Genomic DNA, 24,311 nt, shown 5'->3' on the forward strand with positions numbered 1-24,311 from the left:
GTTAATTAATTGGTAAATAAATTTTAGTCGTATTAAACGATTTCTTGCGGGGCTCTGTTGAGCTCTTCCTCTTTGGTGTGCTTCCCTCAAGGCAAGGACGGTTCTGAACGCAGATGCCTTCTCTCACCAGACTTGTTTGTCACGTGATGGCTCTCCTTGAGGTACTTCCGTGGCGTCTTGGTGTGAAAACTCTCTTCCGAGCTGAACGTGTCATCGTCTGTATTGGCTGCTGTGATGCTCTTGACGGTAGGAGATGCAACCTCATCTGCTCGACTGTGGTCTCCTCTACCTTTCTTACCTTTCATAGGAGAGCACTCAAAAAAGTACTGTTGCTCCTTGCGTAATGATCGCACTTTTTTTTTTTTTTCAAAAATTTGATGCAAAGTTAGGCTGCGATCATTACGCGAGGTAAATTTTTCGGGAAAAAGTTTCAGCGCAGAAAATGCAAGTTCCAGGTCAGAATGTTTACGATAAGTCTCATGAACATAATAAACAGAACAAATAAAAGCATAATAAAATCTCCACTGACCACCGAATGACCACCGCGTGATGCAAAATGCAGTGTTTTCATTATGGAAATCGACGGAATTACGGAACGTGCCGGAACGAGTTTGCTGTAAGGTAAGAACAGGTCAACCAATAAGTGGCTGCTGCTGTCACAGTGTGGGACATCAAGACACGGCTGCCGACGCAGCAAGCCGAGCGCGTTTTTTTATGTTTTGTGAGTACGTTAAGTGCATTTAGTGAGAGTTTCTTCCGCACCAATAATGAACTCATGCACACTTGCCGATATTGCTAATATCATCAAGTCTGCGGCAATAACGTAGCCATGTCCGCTTTGAAAGAGGAGGAAACTAACGTAAGCAGGGCCATCGTCGTTTAGACTTGGCGCACAACGACGTATGGCTGTGGCAAGTTCAGGGTGCGATCATTACGCGGGTAATAAAAAAGTCGGTACCAAAGTCTTGAATCCACGTGGTTGTCGCCCTTCTGCATTGCAGTAGAACGGGGGAGGGGGAAGTGTGGTTGTTTGTGTGGCTGTGAAGCCAGACACTTTTTTTTTAGAATCTTCACTTTTTAAAGTGAATTTTTCTGTGCCTCACTGATGGCATTTGTGATCTTGTGCCGAAACACGCTGCAGGAAATTCAACTTTGCACCGTAGGTTTCGCAAAACAGTGACAGTGATAAGCAAAGGCACATCAAGTGCCCCAAGAAGAAAACGCTTCTCGTGGTCGGAATCAAACTGGGTCCCTCGTGTTATGAAGCCGACATTATCCGATTGTGCCATTCCAACATAGTTGAAGCAGTTTGGATTTTGGATTTTGACTCAGGTTGCATAGGTTGAATGGAAGAACGCTTTGCATTTAAACCATCTTTCTCCTCAGAAAGGGGCTTTGATTTTTTTTGAGGTGGCTGGTGTACGCTCGCTAATTTTCTTGGTTTCTTGCACAGTTGGATGGTCTGTTGAATGCACTAGACATGGTCCTCAGGGAAAAGTTAAACTGCAGTTTTTGTCTTTGTTCATGTGGTAGTTGTGAAAGCTGAGCCCCCGAATGCTAGCCAAGCAGAGTGCTCTTTTAATCACGTTTATACACTGCTTCTTTGCCTGTGGACATGTGGGATAAGTCGTTCACATGATGCTCTTTTTTCCCTTCATTGTTTCCGATTAGATGAGTCAACAAATGAGAAAACATTAATGAATTTCTTAATTTTGGCACGCGTGGACCGGAGGGCTAAAAAATATGTTTTTGGTGTTTACAAGTAATGGCTAAAAAATATTCATGTCAAGAGGGGAATCAAAGCTTTCTTGATGAACTGTGTTCTTGTGTGGAATAATTTTGTCCCACCTGTTCTAGTTAAGAGTCACAACTTTTTGTATGGACCCACTTACAGTGAAATTGAAGTGTATGTATTTGTGTAATGTTTTTCTTCCACTGTCTCGCTCATGTCTTCGGTAGTGCAGGCATTTATGTGCTCAGCTCCTGAGAGCTCAGACTTATCATTGTTCTTATGTGAATTGTGTTCCATTGCAGAGACCATGTGGAAGCTTTTCATTCAGTTTCTCCTTGACCTCCTGCCTAAGTCTACCAACAGCGAACTTGCAGAAATGGTACAGTACAGTAGTTTCTCCTTATTCGATGGGCGCATCAGCTGCTTGAACTCCACAAGCCACGTGCATGTTACCTGTAAAAGTTCATTGCAGTGGAGCAGGTGGGATCGGCATTTTAAGCTCTAAAATTCTTGCACGTTGGTGTGTTAGCAATGTCAGCGGTAACTTTCAGTTGCATGCACAACAGAGCCCCGTGAACTTGAATGCAGTTAGTAAAAGGTTTTTAAAATTGAAAACAGAACCTGTGTACAGGCACGTGTTTTTACCTGCTTATGATTGGCGAATGTTAGAAAAATGATACTTCGCCTGGATGTTATTGCGATTGTCTTCTCAGTGACAAGTTCCCGTTGCAGTTTAACCAATTTGTTTCGCTATTGGACTAATTAGTTGTTGTCTAGAGCCGTAGGTTACTTGTAATTTCAAAGTTTTGATGATTTACCCATTTCAGCGTTAATATTGACTCTTTGTTTTCGAACAGGCTGTACAGGTTAAGCATGCTAGCAACCCTATAAAGTCTTGTGGGCTTGTTAAAGCCTGCAGGGAAGACTGTGTGAGGGAAAAAGAACTTTAAACAAACTCGTCTCACTTAAAAAAAAAAAAGGAAAGAAAGCGCACGTAAATTGGTTGGAACAAGTCGGAATGTATCCTGTGTGTTCTAGAATTTGTTTTGGTAAGGTAAGCAGTGTTTAAAACTCAGTTTAGTGTCTCCTTAAGATTAGCGAAAAATGCTGAAGAAGGAAGAAGGAAAGTGCACAGAGTAGAAGCACCGCTAAAGTTTCCTCAGAAGTTTCAAGACGTTTAGCCTGGCTTGGCTTGGGTGGATGGAACCAGGTTGCAATTCCTGGTCATGGCCTCGTTTGATGACTTGAGACGTCATGGAAATCCGGCGAAGAATTGGGTCACATCCGATTCTTCGCCCAAACTAGTGATTATTAGTTTGTATTTGGAATGCACATTATGGGATGTTTTGGCAATTAATTACTGGTAGTCGTTTTTTGGGAATGGGGAGGCGTACTTAATGGATCAGTGGTTTCTTTCGGCAAACGTATGAGCAACGTGCAACGACGAGACATAGGTGGGCCATGATCATCAGATTAAAAAAAAAAGAAGGAAAGAAAAGAAGATTAACTATAATTTGCGTGATCAAAACTTTCATTATGGGCTTATAGGCCCCAGTTCCAAACTGCACTGTTGCAGCATGTGTAGTTCTTTGAGGGCAGCCAGGCCTTACGAAGTTATGCTAACGGCTTCAACAGTGTCAAACTGGCTTCCTGGATTTTGCAACTGCTGCGTAGAATGTAAGCATGCGGTTATTGAAAACTGCATCTGAGATGGAGTTGCACAAGTTAGCTCCCTGTTCCCCCCCCTTGTTTTTTCTTTCGTCCAAGTTCTTTTTTGGTGCTTGAATGTCTGCACTACCTGTGGCACGTAAACCCTTAGGGATATTAGTTTATGAACCCTGTTACTGTTCAAGAAAATGTTTTCTATTGGCAAATATGCTGCACCAGAAAACAAAAAGCGCAAATGAAGCGAGAAATTCTCTTTGTGGCTGGAGTGCAGCAAATCAAGGGAGTGGTTCCTGTTTCAGATACTGGACTCTGTCCTCGACCTGATGAAGATGGCCTCGAAGGAGCAGCTGCTGACCTACGAGCATCACCAGGAGTGGGTGAGTGAGCACTTTGACTTTTAAGGGGGCACACTGCTCTTAGGAACTTGTTTTTTTTTTTTTTTTTTTTTTTTTGGCTTTCCAACCAATGTTGATGAAACTTCTTGGGATTATTCAGTTTTTTTAGCTAAGTTAAAATATCCAATGAGGTAATTAGATCCCAAGTTAATTTGAAGTTGTTCTTGATTGTTCTTGAGGACAATACGGGAGAAACTGTTCAACAAAAAATTACCAGCAAGGCATGAATAGATATCAGAAGTTGTGGAGAATGAAATGTGGGAAGCAGTTTTTCTGTTGTGCAATCACAATTTTTTTTTTTGTTGTTGAAATCAGGCCTCTATGGCTTTTATAAGTACCGGGTCATGTTCCAAGTACAGAATTTTCGGAGGGAAAACTGCAAATCAAGAGAAAAAAAGTACCTAAAAATATGCTTTCTTAGGCAGTTTTTCGGTCCCAAAGACACATGGGCCCCCTAAAGTTGCCGTCGTGGGGACATTTCTGGGGTCTTTGGCTGACCCTTACCATCGAAGCAAGCTTCCGTATTACATTACCAGCACTTGACGGCGACCATTCTTCTGTACACGAGTGTTGCCATGTGTACCTTTACTGGGTATTGGTTGGAGTGCGAGAAAGTAAGTGGAACAAAGTCCTTGAATCGTTGACTGAATTGAATGAAACTGAGCAAAAACTCTGCATCCTGAAGCAAGTACCAAGCAGTTGGAAGCTGATTTGCTCTGAGCTCAGTCTTTGTCTGTTCTTTACTCGAGAAAAACAACTGCTCTAGGTTCTCTGGAGTTACTTTTGTGATTTTGTTAAGGCCAGTTGGGTAGGTAGTAGTTGCGCGGGTAGCTTCCTGCTGAGTAAGCAATATTGCTGGGATGGCACGCCTAGCACAGTCGATCTGGTATGGGCCGAACTCAAACTGGATTTGAAAATACATAATTGATAATTTGACGCGTATAATGCAGACTCTATGGAAAAATTTTTTCAAGAATATGTTTGGCAGTTTGAGGAAGCAGTAATTTGAATCAGCAGTAGGTATTCGGTTTAAACTGTAATCCTTACCATGCAACTACAACTACAAATAAATTGTTCTTCAGTTGTTCGTCAGTGCTCTAGTTTGTCACTTCTTCCATCCTCGTCTCTGTGCTGTTTTTTTGGTGTGAATAATTCAGAAGCCCAGTAAATCTTTTTCCACCAGTTTTACGAGATGGTGGAATGTCGCGTGCTGTCTCCCAGGTGCGTCTGCTGCACTCGACAGGCAAAGAGAAGCGAAGCATTGCCTGTGCCCGGCTCGCTGTTCAGAGGTGGCCCAAGGTCATTGACGCCTGGTTCCTGCTTATCGATCTCCTGCTGGTCACAAACGCTGGGGCCGAGGCCATACTTGCCACCTTTGACGAAGCCTTCGCTGCTGTCCCCAAAGTGGTAAGGTGGCCGCTTCTTGCACTGGCAAATATTGTTTCACCGTTTTAGGGGAAGGGTGGGGGATTTACTTTGTCAGGGCTTAGGCACTTTCTTCTCTGCCAAATGACATTTTTTTTTACCGTAGTGACCTGCATGCTTTTCCTGTGTTTAGCTCGTGAATTAGTTTTAGAACCTGGTGGAGTATGTTTGAAGCTTTTCTAACTTTGATTAATTGACATGATTGTGTGGGTGAAGCACTGTTTTAGCCCTCTTACAAAATGCTCACCAGGCAACGCTAAAACTGGAAATTGTTATGGTTTGTTTTTGTGGCAACAAAATAGCTGACGGGAAAATACTTGTACTGCAGCAAAGTACAAAGCTGACAACAAAATACTTGTTTATATATACCCGGACCAACAAACAAAAGCCAGCCAACCAGGAAGGCAACCTGTTGCTCTGTTATACTGTTACGCGAAGCATTGGCTGATTTCAAAGCAATTTCGGAGACTAGCTGAGGTCATACTTGGCCGTACTCAGCGTGCCTTCTGTGCGTCGTAATGCCCAACAGCCATAAATTCTGTGTTCCAAACGAAATCGGCTCCAGTGCGGAAGCAATTTTTGGTGCGCTTGGTACAGATTAACTTCATGAGGTCACTTGTGCAAGTGTGCACGAAGGCATTACATGTGACAGAAATTGTGACATAGGGGAGGGGGGAGTTTTGCAAGGAATGAGAAAAACCCGAACCTTTTTTTTTGTATTATGTAGAAAATCTCTGTGGTTTGTTTTCATATCTCACAAACCATGATGCTCGCTTGATTACTGGAAATTTAATTTCTTAGTGGTCAGAAACTGATATAGTAAATTGGTGCACGAATATTTGTTGCATTTGTATTTTGGATATGGCAGCTTTTCAAGCCGCAGGATGGCAGGCTTCTTTACGATACTAGCTTGTCTACCGAACCACAATGGATTTTCAGAAGTGAAGCAGAAATAGCACTCGTACCTTGCAAAGTTTTGTGCCTAAGGATTATTAAATTGCCTTTGTGCATTGTCCCAGTTTTTGGTCATCGTAGTGCGTTTCCATCCATTTCAAGCAGGTAAGCTCATCAAGAAGTGAGCGTTGTCTAGCTTGAGAGAGAGAAAAAAAGGAAGCATTTAGACACGCGTGTACAATGTAGCCTAGCTTAGCCTTCCCAGTACATGTACAGCATGGTTTTTTAATACCACAGCCCTTTTATTTTCAGTGTGGGCTAGCCAAAACTGGCAAGCATGCCACAAAATAAATGCTGAATAATTATAAGTTTGCGTGTCAATAGGTGTTTTTGAGCAATTTGCTGGCTTTGCTCTGGCTTCACAAGGCTGCTGTGAGCAGAAAAACTATATATATGTATATATGTATAATGGAATTCGATGCCTGGAAGTTAGTTTTTCTGCTCATAGCAGCCTTCTTTATATATATATATCAGGGTGTCGAACCGGAACCGAACCGAACCGAAAACCGGAACTGAACCGGTATTTTTGCCGGAACTGAACCCGAACCCGAACCGTTATTTTTTGAGCACGATGAACCCGAACCGGAACTGAACCGAAAAAAGAAATAACGGTTACCGGTTCTTGCCGAAACGGTTCGACCCTCCGTTCTTGATATTGCACAGTCAATGCAATTCAGGTCTTTTCTTTCACGTACCATCAACTTCGTAAACGCTCGCGCACATTCCACGCCAGACAGTTGAAAACTACCACGCTCTATGAAACAATGTAGCAATGGTCTGTTGCTGCTAAAACCGCGAGCATAGTGCAAGCTGACCAAACGAAATTTCATTCTCGGCAGCTTGCAGGGGATATGCGTTGCGCTGCTGAGCACGAGGTCGCGGGTTCGATTCCCGGCCGCGGCGGCCGCTTTTCTGATGGAGGCGAAAAGCAAAAACGCCCGTGTGTACGAGATTTCGGCGCACGATAAAGATCCCCAGGTGGTCAAAATTAATCCGGAGCCCTCCACTACGGCGCGCCTCATCGCCTGCGTTGTGTCGGCGCGTTAAACCCCACAATCAATCAATCAATTGCAGGGGATATAAAACGACTTTGCCCTTCCCTAGCTGCGACTTTATCGGACCAATCAGGCTGCAGGAGTGCTCCACTGCGCAACAGCGAAAGCACACACCCGATGTGTGCAAACCTTTTGCATTTCATAATTTGTTTAAAAGGTCCCACACCTGCAAATTGTTAATACTTGGCAAGTGTGACCGCAGGAGCTTCTCAGTGACTAAGCCGTTTGCTGCTGACCACAAGTGGCCTCGATCTCCCTTCCCCACGACCGTTTTAAAGCAAAGCTTTTTACCTCTACCCCCCAAGGGTTCTTTCGCGACCGTTGGTGTCACCAGAAAACTCAGCGAACAAATAAAAGAATTTACTGGCACGGCCGGGGATCGAACCTGGAACTAATAGACTGACAAAGCGAGAACCCGTTGTCTCACCGATTTAGCTACGAGCCCACGAGAAGACGGAGAAGACAAGTGGTGTACTCACCAAGCACATCTACGGGTTTACCCCATGCGTTCTCGCTGAATGCCACGTGAAAGCGTCACGCGACCATTCACGCCCGTCTAGCGGCCCTGTGCGCACCTTGCTCATATGCTAAGAGTTACAAAAATAAATGAAGGTCACATCAATGCATGGCATCTCACTTCTAGTACGCCAATGTGCTAAAGCCGGTGGCCTGAAGTGTTCACGTAAAAAATCACAGCTCCTTGTCGTCCGCCCTCACGCCAAATCAAGGAATACATTCAGATATTCCTTGATGGCCAGGCCATCCCTCCAAGCCCCAGCATCACGATACTGGGCCTACATCTCGAGACTAACACCAAGAATGACGTCTCCTTGCATCGCCTCAAAAACAGCATAATTCAAATCATACACATGATCAGGCGACTTGCCACCAAGAAGCGAGGCCTAAAGGAATTCGGTACCTTTCGATTAATTAAAGCTTTTGTCCCCTCGAGAGTCACTTACGTCAACCCCCTGTCTTCTTCTCGACAAGGAAGACATCGAGATGCTTTATATAATAATTAGAAAGCTGGTCGAGCAGGCCATTGGTCTTCTCATTAGTGCGTCCACACAGAGGCTGCTTAGCACGGGGCTCCATAACACGGCGGAAGAGCTGATAGAAGGCCATCTTTCTAACCAGAAGGTCCGACTCAGAACTTCGGTGGGTAACCGCATGCTTCACCAGATTGGCTGGGCAGCCCAGAATGTCACTCCGCTTGACGTACTCCCAGACTCTTGGCGACTAAAACTAAAGATGCTCCTTTTGCTTAGAAATATGAACCCCTCACATGACGAGGGTCACCGAAAAGCACGGGCTCAAGCGCTAAACACCACCCTCGGTGGGGATCATGCAGCTATCTACAGAGACGCCTCCAAACATCAAGGGCAGCAATACGCCATCATCTTGGCTACCTCCAGAACCAACCTCCTTGCGTGTACCTCGCTTAGGAACCAAGAAATGACGGCAGCAGAAGAGGCAGCCATCACCTTGGCTCTCACTCAAGCAGGGGTTCGGAGGGTAGTCACCAATTCCCAGCAAGCCTACTGGAATTACCAGTCGGGTTGGGTGTCCTGACCTGCACTGCGCGTGCTAAAAAACCACGCCCCAAACGCTTCCATTCAGCTCATCTGGATAACCCCCCCCCCCTCCTCCCCTCCACCCTCACGCTTCAATGGAGGGCAACAAATACGCCCACCCAACAAGCCTGCGCTTTTACCTTCCCTGCTATGGAGCTTCACGAGGACAGTTACCCGGTTTTCACGTTCGTGGAGATAACCCAGGATTACCGCCTTCTGAGACAGACCGTGCCTTCGCCTTACCCAGACCTTTCCAGAGAACAACAAACTACCCTACGGCTCATACAATCCGGGCTCCTTCCCAAAGCCTAGGCGTCTTCACTTAATGCGTCCGAATCGCTACGACGCTGAATCTAAATTTTGCTCAGAAGTAGGAGCACTCCGCCCCGTATTCGGGGTGTGCGACTTTATCCCGTGCACCCTCCTCTCTTTCCGTCAACTACCCAACAAGAGCAATGGGAGATGCTGCTGTCCAGGCCCTCTCTACCTACCCAGCTTCAGCGGACAGGCCGCGCGGACTGCATATGGGCCCCAAAGAAGCAGGAATCACTACCCAGGGCTGCACTCTGGGCTGTTCAGAAATCTGAACAGAAGTATTTCTTCATCCTCCTTCTCCTCCTCTGCCGCAAATCTCGCAGAAGTCAGATCGTCTAACACCGGGTTGGAGCTTACTTTAGTTTTATAAAAAAAAGTTTCCACTCTTGTGCTACACCAATACAACTCAACCAGACACCGTTCATGCATCATGCATTGATTTAACCTTACCAAGAAAATCTCTTTGAAGTAATAAATGGTGTAGTTAAGTGCATTTAACTTCTATCTGGTTTTACTATTTGTAGAGCGATGTGAGTGAATTTAAGTGACGTCGCATGGGTAATCGTTATGGGTGCCGTTTACAGCTTTGCTTTCCAACCACATTCACGGGGCGGATTGGCGCGATTTTTTTCTGAAGTAGATGGAAATCGAGAACGTCGGTGTATCGAGATTTTGATCCACGTTTAATATCACCAGCTGATTAAAATAAGTCTGCTGGCCTCCAACATAAGCTCGCCTCGAAGCAGAAATTTAGCACGGGGCATCAAATGCGCCATTTTTTTTTATGTGTTTACACGGAAAACAACAAAAAGGAAAAGGCGAATCACGTTGTTTTAAAATATTAAGCAAAAAGTAAGTAAAACCGAATATGTAAAAAAAAAACTCCAAAACGTGGATATTGCTCTATACTTTTCTTTGCCCTACCTTTCACAACCAAACGTGCCATCAATGCGAAGGAAGTGAGTTCCGTTGTCAGTTTTTGGGGACAGTACAGTGGACAAGTTCCGTTTTTTACAGATACAAATAACAACAGATATGTCAGGGAAAACTGTTAAGGTGCGCACTTAATCCCTTGACAAGACACTGCAGCCCTCGACCTTGTCTTGGAAGCAGAAACAGTAACGAAGCAGATGACACGTGCAGAAAGGCAGGCCGGTACCTCACACTGTCCCATTCGCCCAGCGATCATCTTTTCTGCTTGTTCTGCTGTTTTGTCTCTTTCAGATCTGCTTTTTTCGAAGGTGCACTTGTAGTGACTGCCCAACTCGGTACATTACTTCTACTGCTACTCGTTCCGGAGGGGATCGCGCGAATTAAAGAGCGCCTAACCAAAAAAGTTCCATCTCATACTCCGCGCGTCAAATTTCCCTTTCATTTTGTAACAGCATAATCTGTTATAAGATTCCGCAATGTAGCACACGGAACGATGGTCGGGGTCAGGTGGTACGATGACATACAGATTGTAATGCGCGCATCCGGTATAGCTATCGCAAAAAGAATTGCAGTGATCAGAGCAATAATGCAGTGACTGAGCGTTAACTAAAGCTTACTTTTAACAAAAGGGTGGCTAACACATTCGATAAGGTGACAGCTAACAAATTATTCAGGGTGACCAAATAATATAATTCATTAGTAGTATTTATGTGCCTGTTGTAGGATTTTTCTGTTTTGTTAGAAATATAAAAAATGTGCGTCATTGGTATTAAGCACGCACTGGCATTTGAACGAACCAGTACGCAGGCCTAAATTTAAGGCTTCAAGGTTAGTGTGATGAGAGGTTTCATAGTGACGATTGCGATTTCAACAAAAAAGGAAAGGGCAGAAAATATATCCCACCGTCATATCTCTTGGCGGTGGCCTTATGAATAGTCGCTAGGACAACATAAAGTCTGAGCGAGAAAGTAGGGGGTGAATCGTCGCCGCTTCATCTTTTAAAGACGATAGTCTTTCTTGGGCTACTTAAGGCCAGAAATTTTGGTCTGTCTGTCTGTATGTCTGTCTGTCTGTCCGTCTGTCTGTATGTCTGTCTGTCTGTCTGTCTGTCCGTCTGTCTGTCTGTGACTCGATTCAGCCACCCGGCCAAAGTAAAACAACGCCTGCGCAATAGTCTTATATAGTCACAGCTAAATCTACCCGTCTAAGTCCGGTGTAATCTTCATACCTGTCAACATTGTTGAAGAAGAACAAGACATTACGCAAATATAAGACAACAAATTAATACAGAAGTGATGTCTGCAGTGTCCCTTTATAAAAAAATTATACATGCTTGAGTTTGGCGAAATTAAATACTTCATCAACTCCAGAAAAAAAAAAATTCACTTCGCTGTCGCCTGCTGTCGCCCGCGCCACTATAGCTTCTTCCGGCATTTCAAGGAATCAACTGGCAACAGTTACGAAAGGTTCCACTAGATAGGTTCCACGTTCTGCTTGCGACGCACGCCGAGTAGGGAAACGCGGTTCTATAAACGTTGAAGTAGGGCGCCTCGATTAACGCGCGTCTTCGCCGTACGGCAGCGTTCGCATCGAGACACCCGGTTTGGAGAAGTGGAACGCGGGAAATTTAAAATGATTTAAGCAAACCTTTGGCGTCTTTACCTTGGGAGGAGCGCGACACAAGAGGAACAACATGAGAGGTGAGCGGGAAAGCGAAGGGAGGCATTTACTTGGCAAAAGTCGATAAAGACTGTCCCCTTTTGACGACATTTGCAACGAAAGAAGCAGATACGCGGCCAATTTCTTTTTTCTAATATATCGTGATTGTTTAAAGTTTGCTTTGCAATTGCGCCACTGCCTTTGGGGAACAGCAGCATTTTGAATTTTTGTTTGTGTTTTGATTTGACTGTCGTTTTAAACTACTAAGTGATTTTTTCTAATGTCAGTGATAATTCAACTCATCGAACCGGTTTGCGAACCGGTTCAAGCTCCCAAACCGGTTCGCGAACCGGTTCGGTACGTGATTTTGTCGAACCGGAACTGAACCGGAACGAAATTATTTCACCCGAACCCGAACCGTAACCGAACCGGTATTTTTTTCGGTTCGACACCCTGATATATATATAATTTTTTTTATGCGAGAAAACTGCTTTGGACGGGTAAGTAACTGTTTTTTAGCTTGGAGCGCTTTAAAGAACAGGAGGTCGATATCTAGACTGGACCAGACTGGAAATGACTTTATTTCAATAATTTGAAATTGCCGAGAGTTATTGAAACTCTACCGAACAAATGTTGCAGAGAAGTTTATCCAGCTTGCATTGTTGCACTGTTGCACCCTTTTTGGTTCAACAGGCATTGGGTGAAATTTCAAAGCCTTGTCTTCATTGTGTTTTGCGCAGGACTCTCTTCCCCTGTGGGAGCGTGCCGTCGATTGGATGTCAGGGGCATGTCCTGACAAACTAATACCATTTCTCGAGGTAGGCACTGAAAACATTTTCACATTTATTCACCACGACCGCTGTACTGTGGAGCTGGTGCCTTGGGCATAAACTAGTTTACCGAGTTCATGCACTGCAGCTTCTAACTCAAGACAAGTAGAGCATGGAGCAATATTTTGCTAGTCTTCTTACTGCACTCTTCAACTCGATCACAAGGACTAATTCTAGCTGCATCTGTGCAACATTTTTTTTTAACAGTGGGGCTGTTACTGGTCGTAAGTTCGAGGTTCATGCGCGCCGAAAACTCCCCGAGAAAAGGCCGAGCGCTCGTGCGCGCAAGCCTCAAGCGCACATTCGTCAAGCCAAGCATACCCACTCAGGGAGGTTGGCCAACATCGGCCACACAAACACTCCAGCGATCGCCGTATCGTGGCAAAACTTGCTCAGAACGAGGAAGACGCGTCATAGCGTACGCCTTGCATTCGTTCGTCCTCGTGTCGTCAGCTGCATGCACTCTGTACCGTAGAAGAGTCGCGACTTGAATGTCGAAGCTGCTGTAGCTGGTGATTGACTCCACATGGCCCGGCCACGCATAGTTCACTTGGCCGAGGAAGAGGCCGCGCGTCGAAAGGCTCGGCGTGCAAAGCATCCGCTAGAGACGATAAGTCGCGCTTGCAGAGTGGTGTACGAGCTCGCCTGCCGAAACGACGAGCTCACTCTGGCCTTGCTCAACATAATAAGGTCATTGAAATGGCATGCCACCAATGTCAACCACGACACCACAACGATACCAGAGTCCTTCAGTGCTTCTCTGGTCATGAAACTCCCGGCAAAGTTTTGTACGGGGACAAAGGCTACTGCGAGGGGCGCCACCGCAGATCGGAGGGCATCGAGCGGCCGCCGCTGCTCTGTAGCCAGACCGGCAGGCAGGAACGCAGTAGCAGCATGCCCGTTCGCAGCAAATTTTTTCGCCACTCACAAAATGACTGAGGCCATTTCAGTGGCCCACGACACGTAAAGCGAAAGCGCACTGCTGATAAGGCGGCGAGCGTCTGTTTTATCTTCCTCTGTGGCCCGTTCCCTGCCAAATGCGCTCTGACCACGCCCCCCCTCCCCGGCTGCCCTCCGATCAACACCAGCGCCGCGGCGTGGCAGCGTACGAAGCTCTCCCATAGTGTGACGGCGAAGTTTCATGACCAGAAAGGCATTGAAGGACTCTGACGATACTAAAACTCAACTTGGTGTTTATCAGTGATCACCTACAACAGCTTTGCCATTCAAGTCTTGCGCATGAGTGCAAGCTTGCCTGAATTTTTTTTATACATATAAAAGTTGTGGGAAAAGATGTGCGCAGGTTCTAGAACAAATCCTCGGCACAACATTTGTGTATGAAACCTGTGCGAAAAACTGCTAACCTTTTCCAACCTGCACGTCATAAGTTTGTAAACAAGATCTTCAGTTGAACATCTTTTCTTATGAAGCCTTGCACATAGGTCATGTCTTATGGTTTGCTTTTTTATAATTACGGGTGTATGTATAAGTTTGTAAACAAAATCTTTAGTTGAACATCCTTTCTTATGAAGCTTTGCACAGAGGTCATGTCTTATGGTTTGCTTTTTTATAATTATGGGTGTCATAAGAATGAGAAATGTTTGTTCATAAAGATTGAATAGAAATACGCTCTTGATTGGGAATAAATGTTTCCATTTTCAGATTGTGAGCATACCAGGGAAACATTGGGGCCTAGTTAGTTCAGCATCAGAAGTGGAAGTTGGGGGAGGGGGACCAGGCAGACTGGAACATGTTAACTTTGTTGAAAAGTCTCTCTCACTTGTTTAGCTTTTGCAGCAGTGGTGAAGCACTTGGTATAGCTCCCACCCATCTCAACCCACCTTTGAATTTTCGTGCATGCATGCATGCATGCGTGTACACTTGCTGCACATGTCTGTCAAACTCTTGAGTATAGGTTATCGAAGCCAGGCATCATGCATGAGTTTGGCGTCATTATGAAGTCTAAGAGATACAAGAATGATCCATTGTGTTTCATAGTTGTACTGAACTTGAGCACAGAGACACTCAGAATACAGGCAGTTAGTTGGGATAAATCCAGAAATTCATCTGGTGTCAATTGACCCCCCAAGAAGAACCTGCCCCAAGTTTGTACTTACTTGCGCACACACTCGTGTGGGTTTGACGAACATTAAGTGCATTGAGCACTATGTCAGGAACAGCAGCTTTCTTGCTTGCTCACTTCCTGGCTTGTTGGTTTGCTCAGTCCATATTACCTGCTCTCAACAACTTTCTCAGGGGAAGCTCAACTTTAACTTTTTTGTGCAACATCCGTTGCACAACTTGAATTACAACTGTTTAACCCTTTGTGGTCCGTTGTCCGGTCCTGCCCGGCAACGCAACACATCCGTAATGGCCCGCTGTCAAGCCATGCTTGACTTGGGTGTTCAAGGATAAATCTTAGTCTTCCTCACCTTGATGCGCCCGCATTCTTTGTATACATGATGCGTCATCTCTTGAGGGATAAGTGAACTTTGCTTCTTAAAGTTTTTTTTTTTTTGCACCAGGGTGCAGCACAATGTTCAGCACGGGCCTTCAGAATTCCAGAGCTTGTTCACGTGCGCGCTGTTCGCTCAGAAGCATGGCCACTTTCTCATTGCGTGCGTTCTACGGTGGTGCGCTTAGTGAAAGCGATGATGACTTCAATGAGGAAGAGAATTGCGTGCCTCCATCATATAGTGGTGACAGTGATTCGACGGCACCGAGTGACGAAGACCACAATGGCAGTGGAGACAGCACCGTGCGCATCATCACTCTGTGAGCTATGCATTTTGTTGAAAGACCATGAATAGGCGGCTAAAGCTTTTTTTTCTTGTATCTAGAGGTTTCCACTGTCAATAGTTTTATTTGGATTTGCACGTAGCTGCAGAATCATGTGGAGAAAGAGCAGGGAAATCTGCAGTACTGCCGCAACCCCACCCAACAGGTGGTTGGGTGATCTGAGGGCTCCAGCCAAAAAGAAGGGCCGTTTGTACGTATGGAGTGCAAAGAAAGGCTAGATGGGACGAGCCATTTCGTCTACAAGCTCCCAGGTTGAAGAAGCGAGGGCTGTGCTGTTTGTGGCGGTAGAAAAACAAAAGGAGGCAGTAGGGGGAAACTAATTTTCTGCAAAACCGGCAGTAACAACCCTGGCCTACGCCCAGGAGAATACTTCGAGTGGTTGCACATGCCGCTCAAATATCGGTAAAGGAGTTGCAAGCAGAATGCAAGAGAACGAATAAATATCCTGTGAGTTTTTCTTGCACAGTTTGTGTTTTTCTTCGCGGCACCAGAAACTGCCAAAATGGTTGTGGACCAGAACGGCAGAAAAGTGGGTAAAAGTTCCGGACTGCCGAGGGGTGAAAGCAATCTTCAGCTTCTGGCAAGGACAATTTGAGTGGTTCAACCTTGTATGCGCAGTATTTCGGTTCTTCCACTGGGCCACTTGTCTAGTCTATTAAACTGAATGGTGGTCGTGTGAGGACAACTTTTTCACGAACTCGCACCACAATTTCATCCATTCTCTTACGCGAACCATTGAATTTCAGGTGGAGCGTAAATTCTGAGTGCAGGTTTTGCCCAGGTCCTTAAAGGCCAACTGCACTCAAAATTTTTTTTGTCCAAATAAGTAGTCTATGCTCTTAAAATCACCATGGCGAAATCCTTAGCTTCATAATCACAGAGAGCGCTAGGTACCGCCGTTCAAAGTACCTCCGAGCAGACGACGTTTGCACCTGGCGGAGAGTCGCCGAAACAAGTTCCGAGCGGCCTATGACGGAGGTTGGGGAACCTGTCCCGTGAAGCTCGCGCTTCTCCGGCGACTTGCAGGGCGCTCCGCCGGGCGCAGGGATGCGTTCGCCCGGGGTTTCTCTGCTACACCAGCGCGCTGTACCGGCGTCGCCACCAAGTGTTTAAAGTAAACGCATAGGCAGTAATATCCCACACTTTTCTCAATGCAAAAAAAAAAATGATTAGAAGCCTAAACCTATTCAGGCGCTTGCGAACATGTTGGAGTTAGCAAAACTCTTTTTGCTTGAAAATAATATTTTTACTCAAAGAAAAAAATAGCGCGAAAGGAGCACTTGCCTTACATTTGTCAGTCCTATTGCATTTACCACTGAAAAAAAAAAGATATATTATAAATTATTGACCACTTGCACTTCCGCGTCCAATATTGGCCTCATTTGGGCTGGCCCAACGCCACCTCTATCCTTTAGACATTTAAAAAGTTTTACGACCCAAATAGAGTTCTTGTACACGCGGCTATAAACATTTGTGCGACTTTTGTCTCCCTAGCTAAGTGAACCAAAATCAGCCTTTCTCGTAGTAACAAATACATCCGCAGAAATATTGGCCGTCGTATTTGGGAAGTGCGCAAACTAAACTGCTCCTCTCCTAAACAATAGATTATATTTTTGTTCGATTCCCAAGTGAAGTATTTACTTTGAGCGTTAGATTTAGTTTATTTGAAAGTAAAACGTTTTCAACAGTACCTGTCTCTGGGTAAAGTAGAAAACAGCGGTAGATAGGAAGTGTTTTCGTGTTTTAGTGCGTCATTTAGCTCCGGAGGCGGGCTTATAGTTTCAGATCCCTTTTATAATTCGATTCTCGATGTGCACACAGGGGGAAAAATACTGGGCCGATATTCACGAAGCTGTTTGCATGTAATGTATAGTATAAATAGTGATTTATCTCCGCCCGCGTGCGATTTGTTCCCTTCAGAGAGGGCGACGTGATAGCCGAGGTTTCGGCTATAATAAAAGCTGCTTTTCGATATCGTATACGAGCAAATAGCTTTGTAAATCAGGGTCCGTTTTCTACTTGCAATGCCAAAAATTGCTATTCCGGCAATCATTATGATGGAAAAAATTACTGTCGGGCGGTCTACTTCATCTCGATTGATAGCAACGGGATGCCGGAATTGCGCCCAACTCCATTATCATGGGCAAACGTTAGTGGAAGATCTTCTGTGGAAATAAAAAAGCGAAACGCGGCGCTACCACGCGCATTTGAAGGCGGCTCTGAGCGGCCGCCGGCTCTGGCGCGGTCGCTTCCGTTCCCTCACGTACGTCACGTCCGGCCGCCGCTATGGCCGCCTTTTCTATTCAGTTTCGGTTCCGAAAACGCGAATGTCGCGAGCCGTTTGCGTCGCGCGCGTTGATGTTTGAAGCGCAGTATTTTGCATTTCGCACCCTTTTTATATGAACTGTTAGGTGACATTATTTTTACGTTGTCGAAAATTTGAGTGCAGTTGGCCTTTAAAAACCTTGAAAACCCTTAAATTTAGAAGTGTCTGTTTCAAGGCCTGGAAAGTCCTGGAATTTTGAAATGGTCCTTGAAAACCCTCGATTTTTCTGGAGAGAACCGATGGCCCTGTCTTTTTACAAGAATTTAAAGTGTTCGTCGTGGATTTTAGGTGTTAATAAATGTAAAGAAACATTGTAACAATCAAGTTTCAGTGCAGCATTGCATGAAATTACAACACGTTTGGTGGATTTTCATTTTACGAGGCAACATTGGGAGCAATCCTATCCATGTCACAATACAATCCAGTGAAAGCAAGCTGGCTTCTGTTCTCTATCTTGCATCTTCCATCTGGTCTATGGACGCTTGCTCATTGCATGTGTACTGTGCCTCATACGCTTCATCTGCGTTTGCTCTTACGTGCAAACGGTGGACGTGTACATAGTTCGTCCTGCCTTGCAGCAACACTTACTGATTTAATTTCAGCTGATACTCTTGCTGACAAGGCGGGGATACAGGCAACATTAATGAAGTTTTGAAATCAAACAGCCTCAGCAAACACCAAGAAAAGGCAAAAACCTCCTAATACCAACCATGAATTAAAGATAAAGCTTGGGGAGCATTCACGAACCCGTTAGCACCTAAAAAAAACTTTTGCATTGTGTTGAAAAAGTTATAATCCCAGATAAAACATTAGATGGGGACCTTGGAAATGTATTTTCTGGTCCTTGAAAGTCCTTGAAAACCCTTGAATTTTTGCTTTTGAAGCTTGTACGAACCCTGGTGTGGCAACGTGTCATTTGTGAATTTTACGAAGTAAAAAATCTTGAGAATTCATAGTGCATTTAATGGTTTGTCTCTTGCAGAAGGCGCTGTTTCATCCCCCGAATGTGTGCGTCTACGTCAAGGAGAAGCTGCTGGACATCTACTTCATCCAGCAGGGCCACAAGGCAGCCCGCAAGTTTTACAAAAGGTCAGTCGGGGGTTGGGGGAACTACGATGTGAGAACGTGTGGCCAGAGAGAGAACAGCAGAAGACAGTGCCGTCTTTTGCCGGTTTGGCTGGGGTTCTGGCAGCAGTTCTGGTTTGGTTGGGATTGTGGTAGTTGATTGCAGAGTGTAACGTGCCGACACAACGCAGGCGATGAGACGTGCTGTAGTGGAGGGCTCCGGATTAATTTTGGCCACCTGGGCATCTTTGACGTGCGCCGAAATCTCACACACACGGGTGTTTTTGCTTTCCCCCTCCATCAGAAAAGCGGCCGCCACGGCTGGGAATCGAACCCGCGTTATCGTGTTCAGGGATTGTGGTAATTAGCACTGCAGTTGTGCTCGCTACACCGAGTTTCTGCGGCAGAGGAGAAATGTGCAGAAATATTGCAGAAGCCTAGTTTATTCTGAAGGTAGAAGAAACGTTTGTAGGCAAGTCAGTTAATCATGCCTTGCTACAAAGGAACAACTTCTTTTTCACGGCTGCAGTGTGCAGTGTGATGTCACTTGGCTCATTAAACACTAGCACTTCTCAGTGCAGACTAGTTAGTTGGCTTTCTGGGGCATTGCACTGCTGAGCACATGGCAGCCCACAGCTTTTCTGATGTAGGCGGAAATAGGAGAGTTCAGATGAATATTTTCAGTGACCTTCTGTAGCCTTAGAACTGCATGATGGTTTTATGCTCAATGTTTGTGAATCTTGGTTCACCTTACGGTTATTTTGCAAATGACTGAAAAAAAAAAAAAAAGAGGTGCACTTTGATTTACTGATTATGTTGTGGGCATATGAAATTCAGTTATCTTGTGTTTAGCAGTGCTGTTTGCCTTGACAATGTTTTTTTTCTTTTTCTCCCTCTTTTCAGAATGCTCTGTCTCAAGCCTCTGTCACTCAAGTTCTTTCAGCTCATGATTGATATAGAGAACAGCAATGTAAGCTGAAAGCTTTTGTTTGTATTTTTTTTTAACTTCCAGCGTGTGTGCCTATTTCTCCCAATCCCAGTTTTCTTTTGTCCACCTGGTGTGTGCGTATAAACCCAAGCGAATGCTCTTGTGCAGCTCCCACCAAGGGCTGCCATTCTGAGGAGCTACTTTGAGGATGCCACATCTCAGTTCGGGGAAACAAGCACTGGTGAGTGAAAGAGTAGCTGTAGCTGCACGCCAGTCTACCGAGAAGCTTTTCTGCTCAAAACCCGTTGTCTTCTTTGGTGGCACGTGTTACGCACGCTTAAGTTCGGGCTTCACACCTTTTAAAGGGACACTAGAGTGTGAAAACAAGTTAGGTCTGTGGCGGTAGATCGTAGGGGTCGACAGCACAAATACACCGCTCACGATAGCAGATGTTGTTCTGTAATGCAGAAAACGGGAGAGAGAAGTTTCATGTTCGTTTATTGCATCGGCAGCTATACTGCGGTCCATCTTTGAAGGTCATTCATCGCGTCGCAAGTGAGCTTCAGTCGCCAACGCGCAAGCTGTGCTTTTATTTCTTATTGCTTTGCTTGCTGCAAGCTTTGCTGCTGTGATGGCAAGTGACTAGGCGAGGGTTTAACAGCTGCTTTGCCACTGTTGGTCTCTGTCTCGCCATCGATGGTGTGCTGGCTGGGCTGCGCGTACAACTAAGGCAGCTGAGGGCAGCCGAGCTTCTTGACACCTCAATTTCATTTTTTCTATTCACCCGTTTCACAGCACAACGTCACAAAGATGCATTGGCAATGGCGTCGATAACAACTGACGTCAAAGTAATAAAAACGGTGATAAAAAGTCAAATACAAGTGGAATGACAAACATGAAGCCTAAGAAAACCAACGTAACATTACAAAAATGTCCGTGTGCCCATTACAACACCAAACGATATGTTGATTGTGGCGCCTGGGGGTGAAGGCTTACAGTTTACCCTATTCATTTACAAATGCAAAGTAGGTTTATAGCAATTACAGCGTTTATTTTTGATGGCGCCAACATATTTGCTTGTAGCCTGTTCGACCGCTTTTTTTAAGTAGCACTTTAGAGGCTCGCCTTGTTGTCGTAGCTCGTAATGCGTAACGCTTGACTGCCGGAATTGGGCGGCGCAGCGAGATAACGGACCGAAGTAGAGCTTGGCGTACTGTCGTGGTGGCGTCCCACAGAGGCTTTGAAAACCAAGCGGTTTAAATGGTCATAACCGTTTGAAACTCGTGAGCCGCTGGCACTTGTCATACATTTTCTTGTTTAGCGCAAAGAAAACAGCAGGTACATTCGAGGCAAAATATGCGTAATTAACAGGGAGGGCCCGTGTTCATTTAGTTAGGAACGCTCATTGGGTTGGTTTTCACGATAGTAAGCGAAAAAAAGTGACAGTGCAAGAAAAAAATGGCACGTTCCAAACTGCGCAGTAAGGGCGCCGGCACGTGTGGGATGAAAAGCAAGCACAAAAAGAACAGAACTCCCGCTGGCACTGTTCCAGGCAGGGGGCGCACGAGCACTGCGAAAGCGGGAAATTCGAATTGCATTGGACAAACCTCCGTTTCATTTAATAAGACAGGAGTGAGACCGGGCGGCGAAGAGCCTGATGGGCGGTAGCACTGAGCAGATAACGGCACCCCTGCTCTGCAGTTTTGACAGCTTTATGTTGACTGGAACAGCTTTAATTTTTTTTCTTTCTTTTTTGTTGCCCACATCCTGAGTAAGAAGTATTCAATTAGACCACAGAGTGGCACAGTTGTAAGATTTCATGGAGTCCTGTCAGGTGGATTGCACTTTAGTCGGGTACATTAGAACGACAATGGAAGTTGCCCCTGGACCTCATCACTGCAGATGGCTGTTCCTTCGCGTGGCGCAAAGAGTGCGTTACTGCGAGCATTTTGAAGGGGACACGAGCCTTTCCCGCGATTTTTATGACCTGATCTGCTTATAAATTATTGCAGCAATGACAAAAAACTAGGTGAGGGAAAGCAGACGATGTCACGCATTACGCATCTCCTTTCAGAATGCACACGCACATCGATATCCGGGTCCGTCTTTCTAGTGGAGCTGTTGCTGTTTTAAAGACGATAGTCTTTCTTGGGCTACTTAAACCCCGAAATTTTGGTCTGTCTGTCTGTCTGTCTGTCTGTCTGTCTGTCTGTCTGTCTGTCTATCCGTCTGTCTGTCCGTCCGTCTGTCTGTCCGTCCGTCCGTCTGTCTGTCTGTAACTCGATTCAGCCACCCGGCCAAAGTAAAACAATGCCTGCGCAATAGTCTTATATAGTAACAGCTAAATGTGCCCGTCTAATTCCGGTGTAATGTTCAAACTTGTCAATATTGTTGAAGAACAACAAGACATTACGCATATATAAGACAACAAATTAATACAGAAGTGATATTTGTAGCGTTCCTTTATAAAAAATCGTACATGTTTGATTTTGGCGAGATTAAATACTTCATCAACTGAAGTAAAATATATCACTCCGCCGTCGCCTGCTGTCGCCCGCGCCATATAGCTTCAGGCGGCATTTGAAGAAATCAAGTGGCAACAGTTACAAAAGGTTCCACTAGATAGATTCCACGTTCTGCTTGGAACTCACGTGGACTAGGAAAACACGGTTCTATAAACGTGGTAGTAGGGCGCTTCGATTCACGTGCGTCTTCGCCGTACGGCAGCGTTGTCATCGAGACACCCGGTTTGGAGCAGTGGAATGCGGGAAATTTAAAATGATTTAAGTAAACCTTTGGCGTCTTTACCTTGGGAGGAGCGCGACACAGAGGAACAACATGAGAGGTGAGCGGGAAAGGGAAGGGAGGCATTTACTTGGCAAAAGTCGATAAAGACTATCGTCTTTTGTTGACATTTGCAATGAAAGGAGCAGATACGCGGCCAATTTTTTAACTTGTACCCGAGTATATCTAAATTGTCAACTGCCATTGACGTTTAATTTTGTGTTGTTGAACGTCTCTGCAGATTTGTGGATCAAGTACATCCTGTTTGAGCTGAAGCACCCCGAGGGAAAGCCCGAGCAAGCCGCCGTCTTGTACCAACGGGCCGTGAAGACGCTGCATGAACAGTTCACCGACGAATTCATTGCCGCCTACTCCTTACTGGACCCCAGTAAGGAGGAAGAAATGAACACGTAGACATGTTGCTGAAGTGTAGGGTTTTCTTGTTGGCCACACATCTTTTTGTCAAATAATTGTGTTCATTTTGTCTGAAGGCACAGCAGAGATTTGCTGCTTCAAGCAGTGCCTTGAAGAGTGCATGAAAGTTGGACCAAATTTTCGAAATTGCTGATGGTGACTGCAGTCGTGCATCATTGTATTTAAATGTTTTAACTGACTGAATTTAAGCTTTTTTATTAAAGGAGGAAGTTCAGAGCTTTCCATGTTGGAATTATTCCTTCTAAGACACTGTATTGCTTCCAAGACGACATATCAGTTCTGATCAGTGCCGACAAATCACTGCCATCACAGCAGCCGTGTTGGTTCTGGTTGAAAAAAAAAAAAAAGGAAAGTGGCTTGGCGCCCTTTTTCTATAGGTGGCCTTGCGCCATAAAACACTAATCATCATCATCATAATCATCATCAAAAAGTGAAGTGGTTCCAAGCTGCCACATCGCCCCAAACCCAGGTGCAGGCACTATAAACTTTTAATGGAGAGCTATTGACCAGTAAAACATACTTTGTTTTCCTGTGTTATCATGCATAAAAGCTTGCGAAACACCCGGGCAGCAGCAAAATTGCATTTTTGCTCAATGCCCGAGCATCTGCTCAGTCTATATTGGCTACCTGTGCAGGTAAAAGATATCCTACAAGGGCTACCTCTCAAGCACTCTTTCTGTCAAAACAGGTTTCATAGTCTTGTAAAGTGTAGTTTTTCAGGGGGCTCCTTATTAAAAATAAAGCAGTTCTTCTCGACATGGAAGCTGGCAAGAGCATAGCAAGGATTCACCAGAGGAGCTGTGGTAGTTCTATCTGGACTAGTTTCAGTGTCAGCATGGTGTTGATACCGAAAGTAGTCAAGAGAGGGTGCCCCAGTACCTGAAAAGGCCTACAATAAGACACTGGATTGAGTTTTCATTAATTTAGGGCACCTAATGCATTAATTCATGATTGTTTTCTTATATTATTGTGTACATATTTGTGGCCTAGCAATGGCAGCCTCGTGGCAACGGCACAGTCCAAAGATCACCCCAACACTTTGCATATAAGGAACGTGTGCCTCTGTGGTGCCGGATTGACGTCGGCAAGGACCCCAGGTTCGATCCCAACCAGGGGAAGCTGTGATCTTTTCAAAGCCTCTGCTTGGGTGGGTGAGGCCATACCCTGTTCAGGTGCGTGATGCTGGACGAGCTATGGCAACAAGCCGGGCCCCTAGAGTGCTCCACACTTAATAAAACAATAATCTTTGTTGTTGAAATAGTTTTACTGAGCCGCAGTATGAAATTACTAGCAGCAGCCAAGGCACTGGGCTGAACATTCTTGTGAACAGACTTGGGGCACAGCACATTGTGCTGCGTACTCCTTTTCAATGCAGCTTATTTTCCAGCGTTTTTCAGTGCTGCATCATGCATTCTGGGAGTCTCTTGTATGCTA

The 24,311-nt window shown here is 45.2% G+C and overlaps 1 protein-coding gene across 1 annotated transcript in view; it reads left to right on the top strand.

Moving 5' to 3' along the window:
* Nucleotides 1-23,099, top strand: part of LOC144153694 (U3 small nucleolar RNA-associated protein 6 homolog) — a 52,082-nt gene extending 28,983 nt beyond the window's left edge. Inside the window, exons 15-22 of the mRNA XM_077685371.1 lie at nucleotides 2,035-2,111; nucleotides 3,700-3,777; nucleotides 5,017-5,202; nucleotides 12,451-12,528; nucleotides 18,648-18,754; nucleotides 19,634-19,700; nucleotides 19,827-19,899; nucleotides 22,684-23,099. Coding sequence (XP_077541497.1) covers nucleotides 2,035-2,111; nucleotides 3,700-3,777; nucleotides 5,017-5,202; nucleotides 12,451-12,528; nucleotides 18,648-18,754; nucleotides 19,634-19,700; nucleotides 19,827-19,899; nucleotides 22,684-22,856 — 839 coding nt within the window. The 3' untranslated portion in view covers nucleotides 22,857-23,099. The remainder of the gene's footprint in view (nucleotides 1-2,034; nucleotides 2,112-3,699; nucleotides 3,778-5,016; nucleotides 5,203-12,450; nucleotides 12,529-18,647; nucleotides 18,755-19,633; nucleotides 19,701-19,826; nucleotides 19,900-22,683) is intronic.
* Nucleotides 23,100-24,311: the final 1,212 nt, after the last annotated feature.

The sequence above is a fragment of the Haemaphysalis longicornis genome, unplaced genomic scaffold (genome assembly GCF_048455015.1).
Source record: "Haemaphysalis longicornis isolate Haplotype H1 unplaced genomic scaffold, Haemaphysalis longicornis Haplotype H1 scaffold_9, whole genome shotgun sequence".
Classification (NCBI taxonomy): Eukaryota; Metazoa; Arthropoda; class Arachnida; order Ixodida; family Ixodidae; genus Haemaphysalis; species Haemaphysalis longicornis.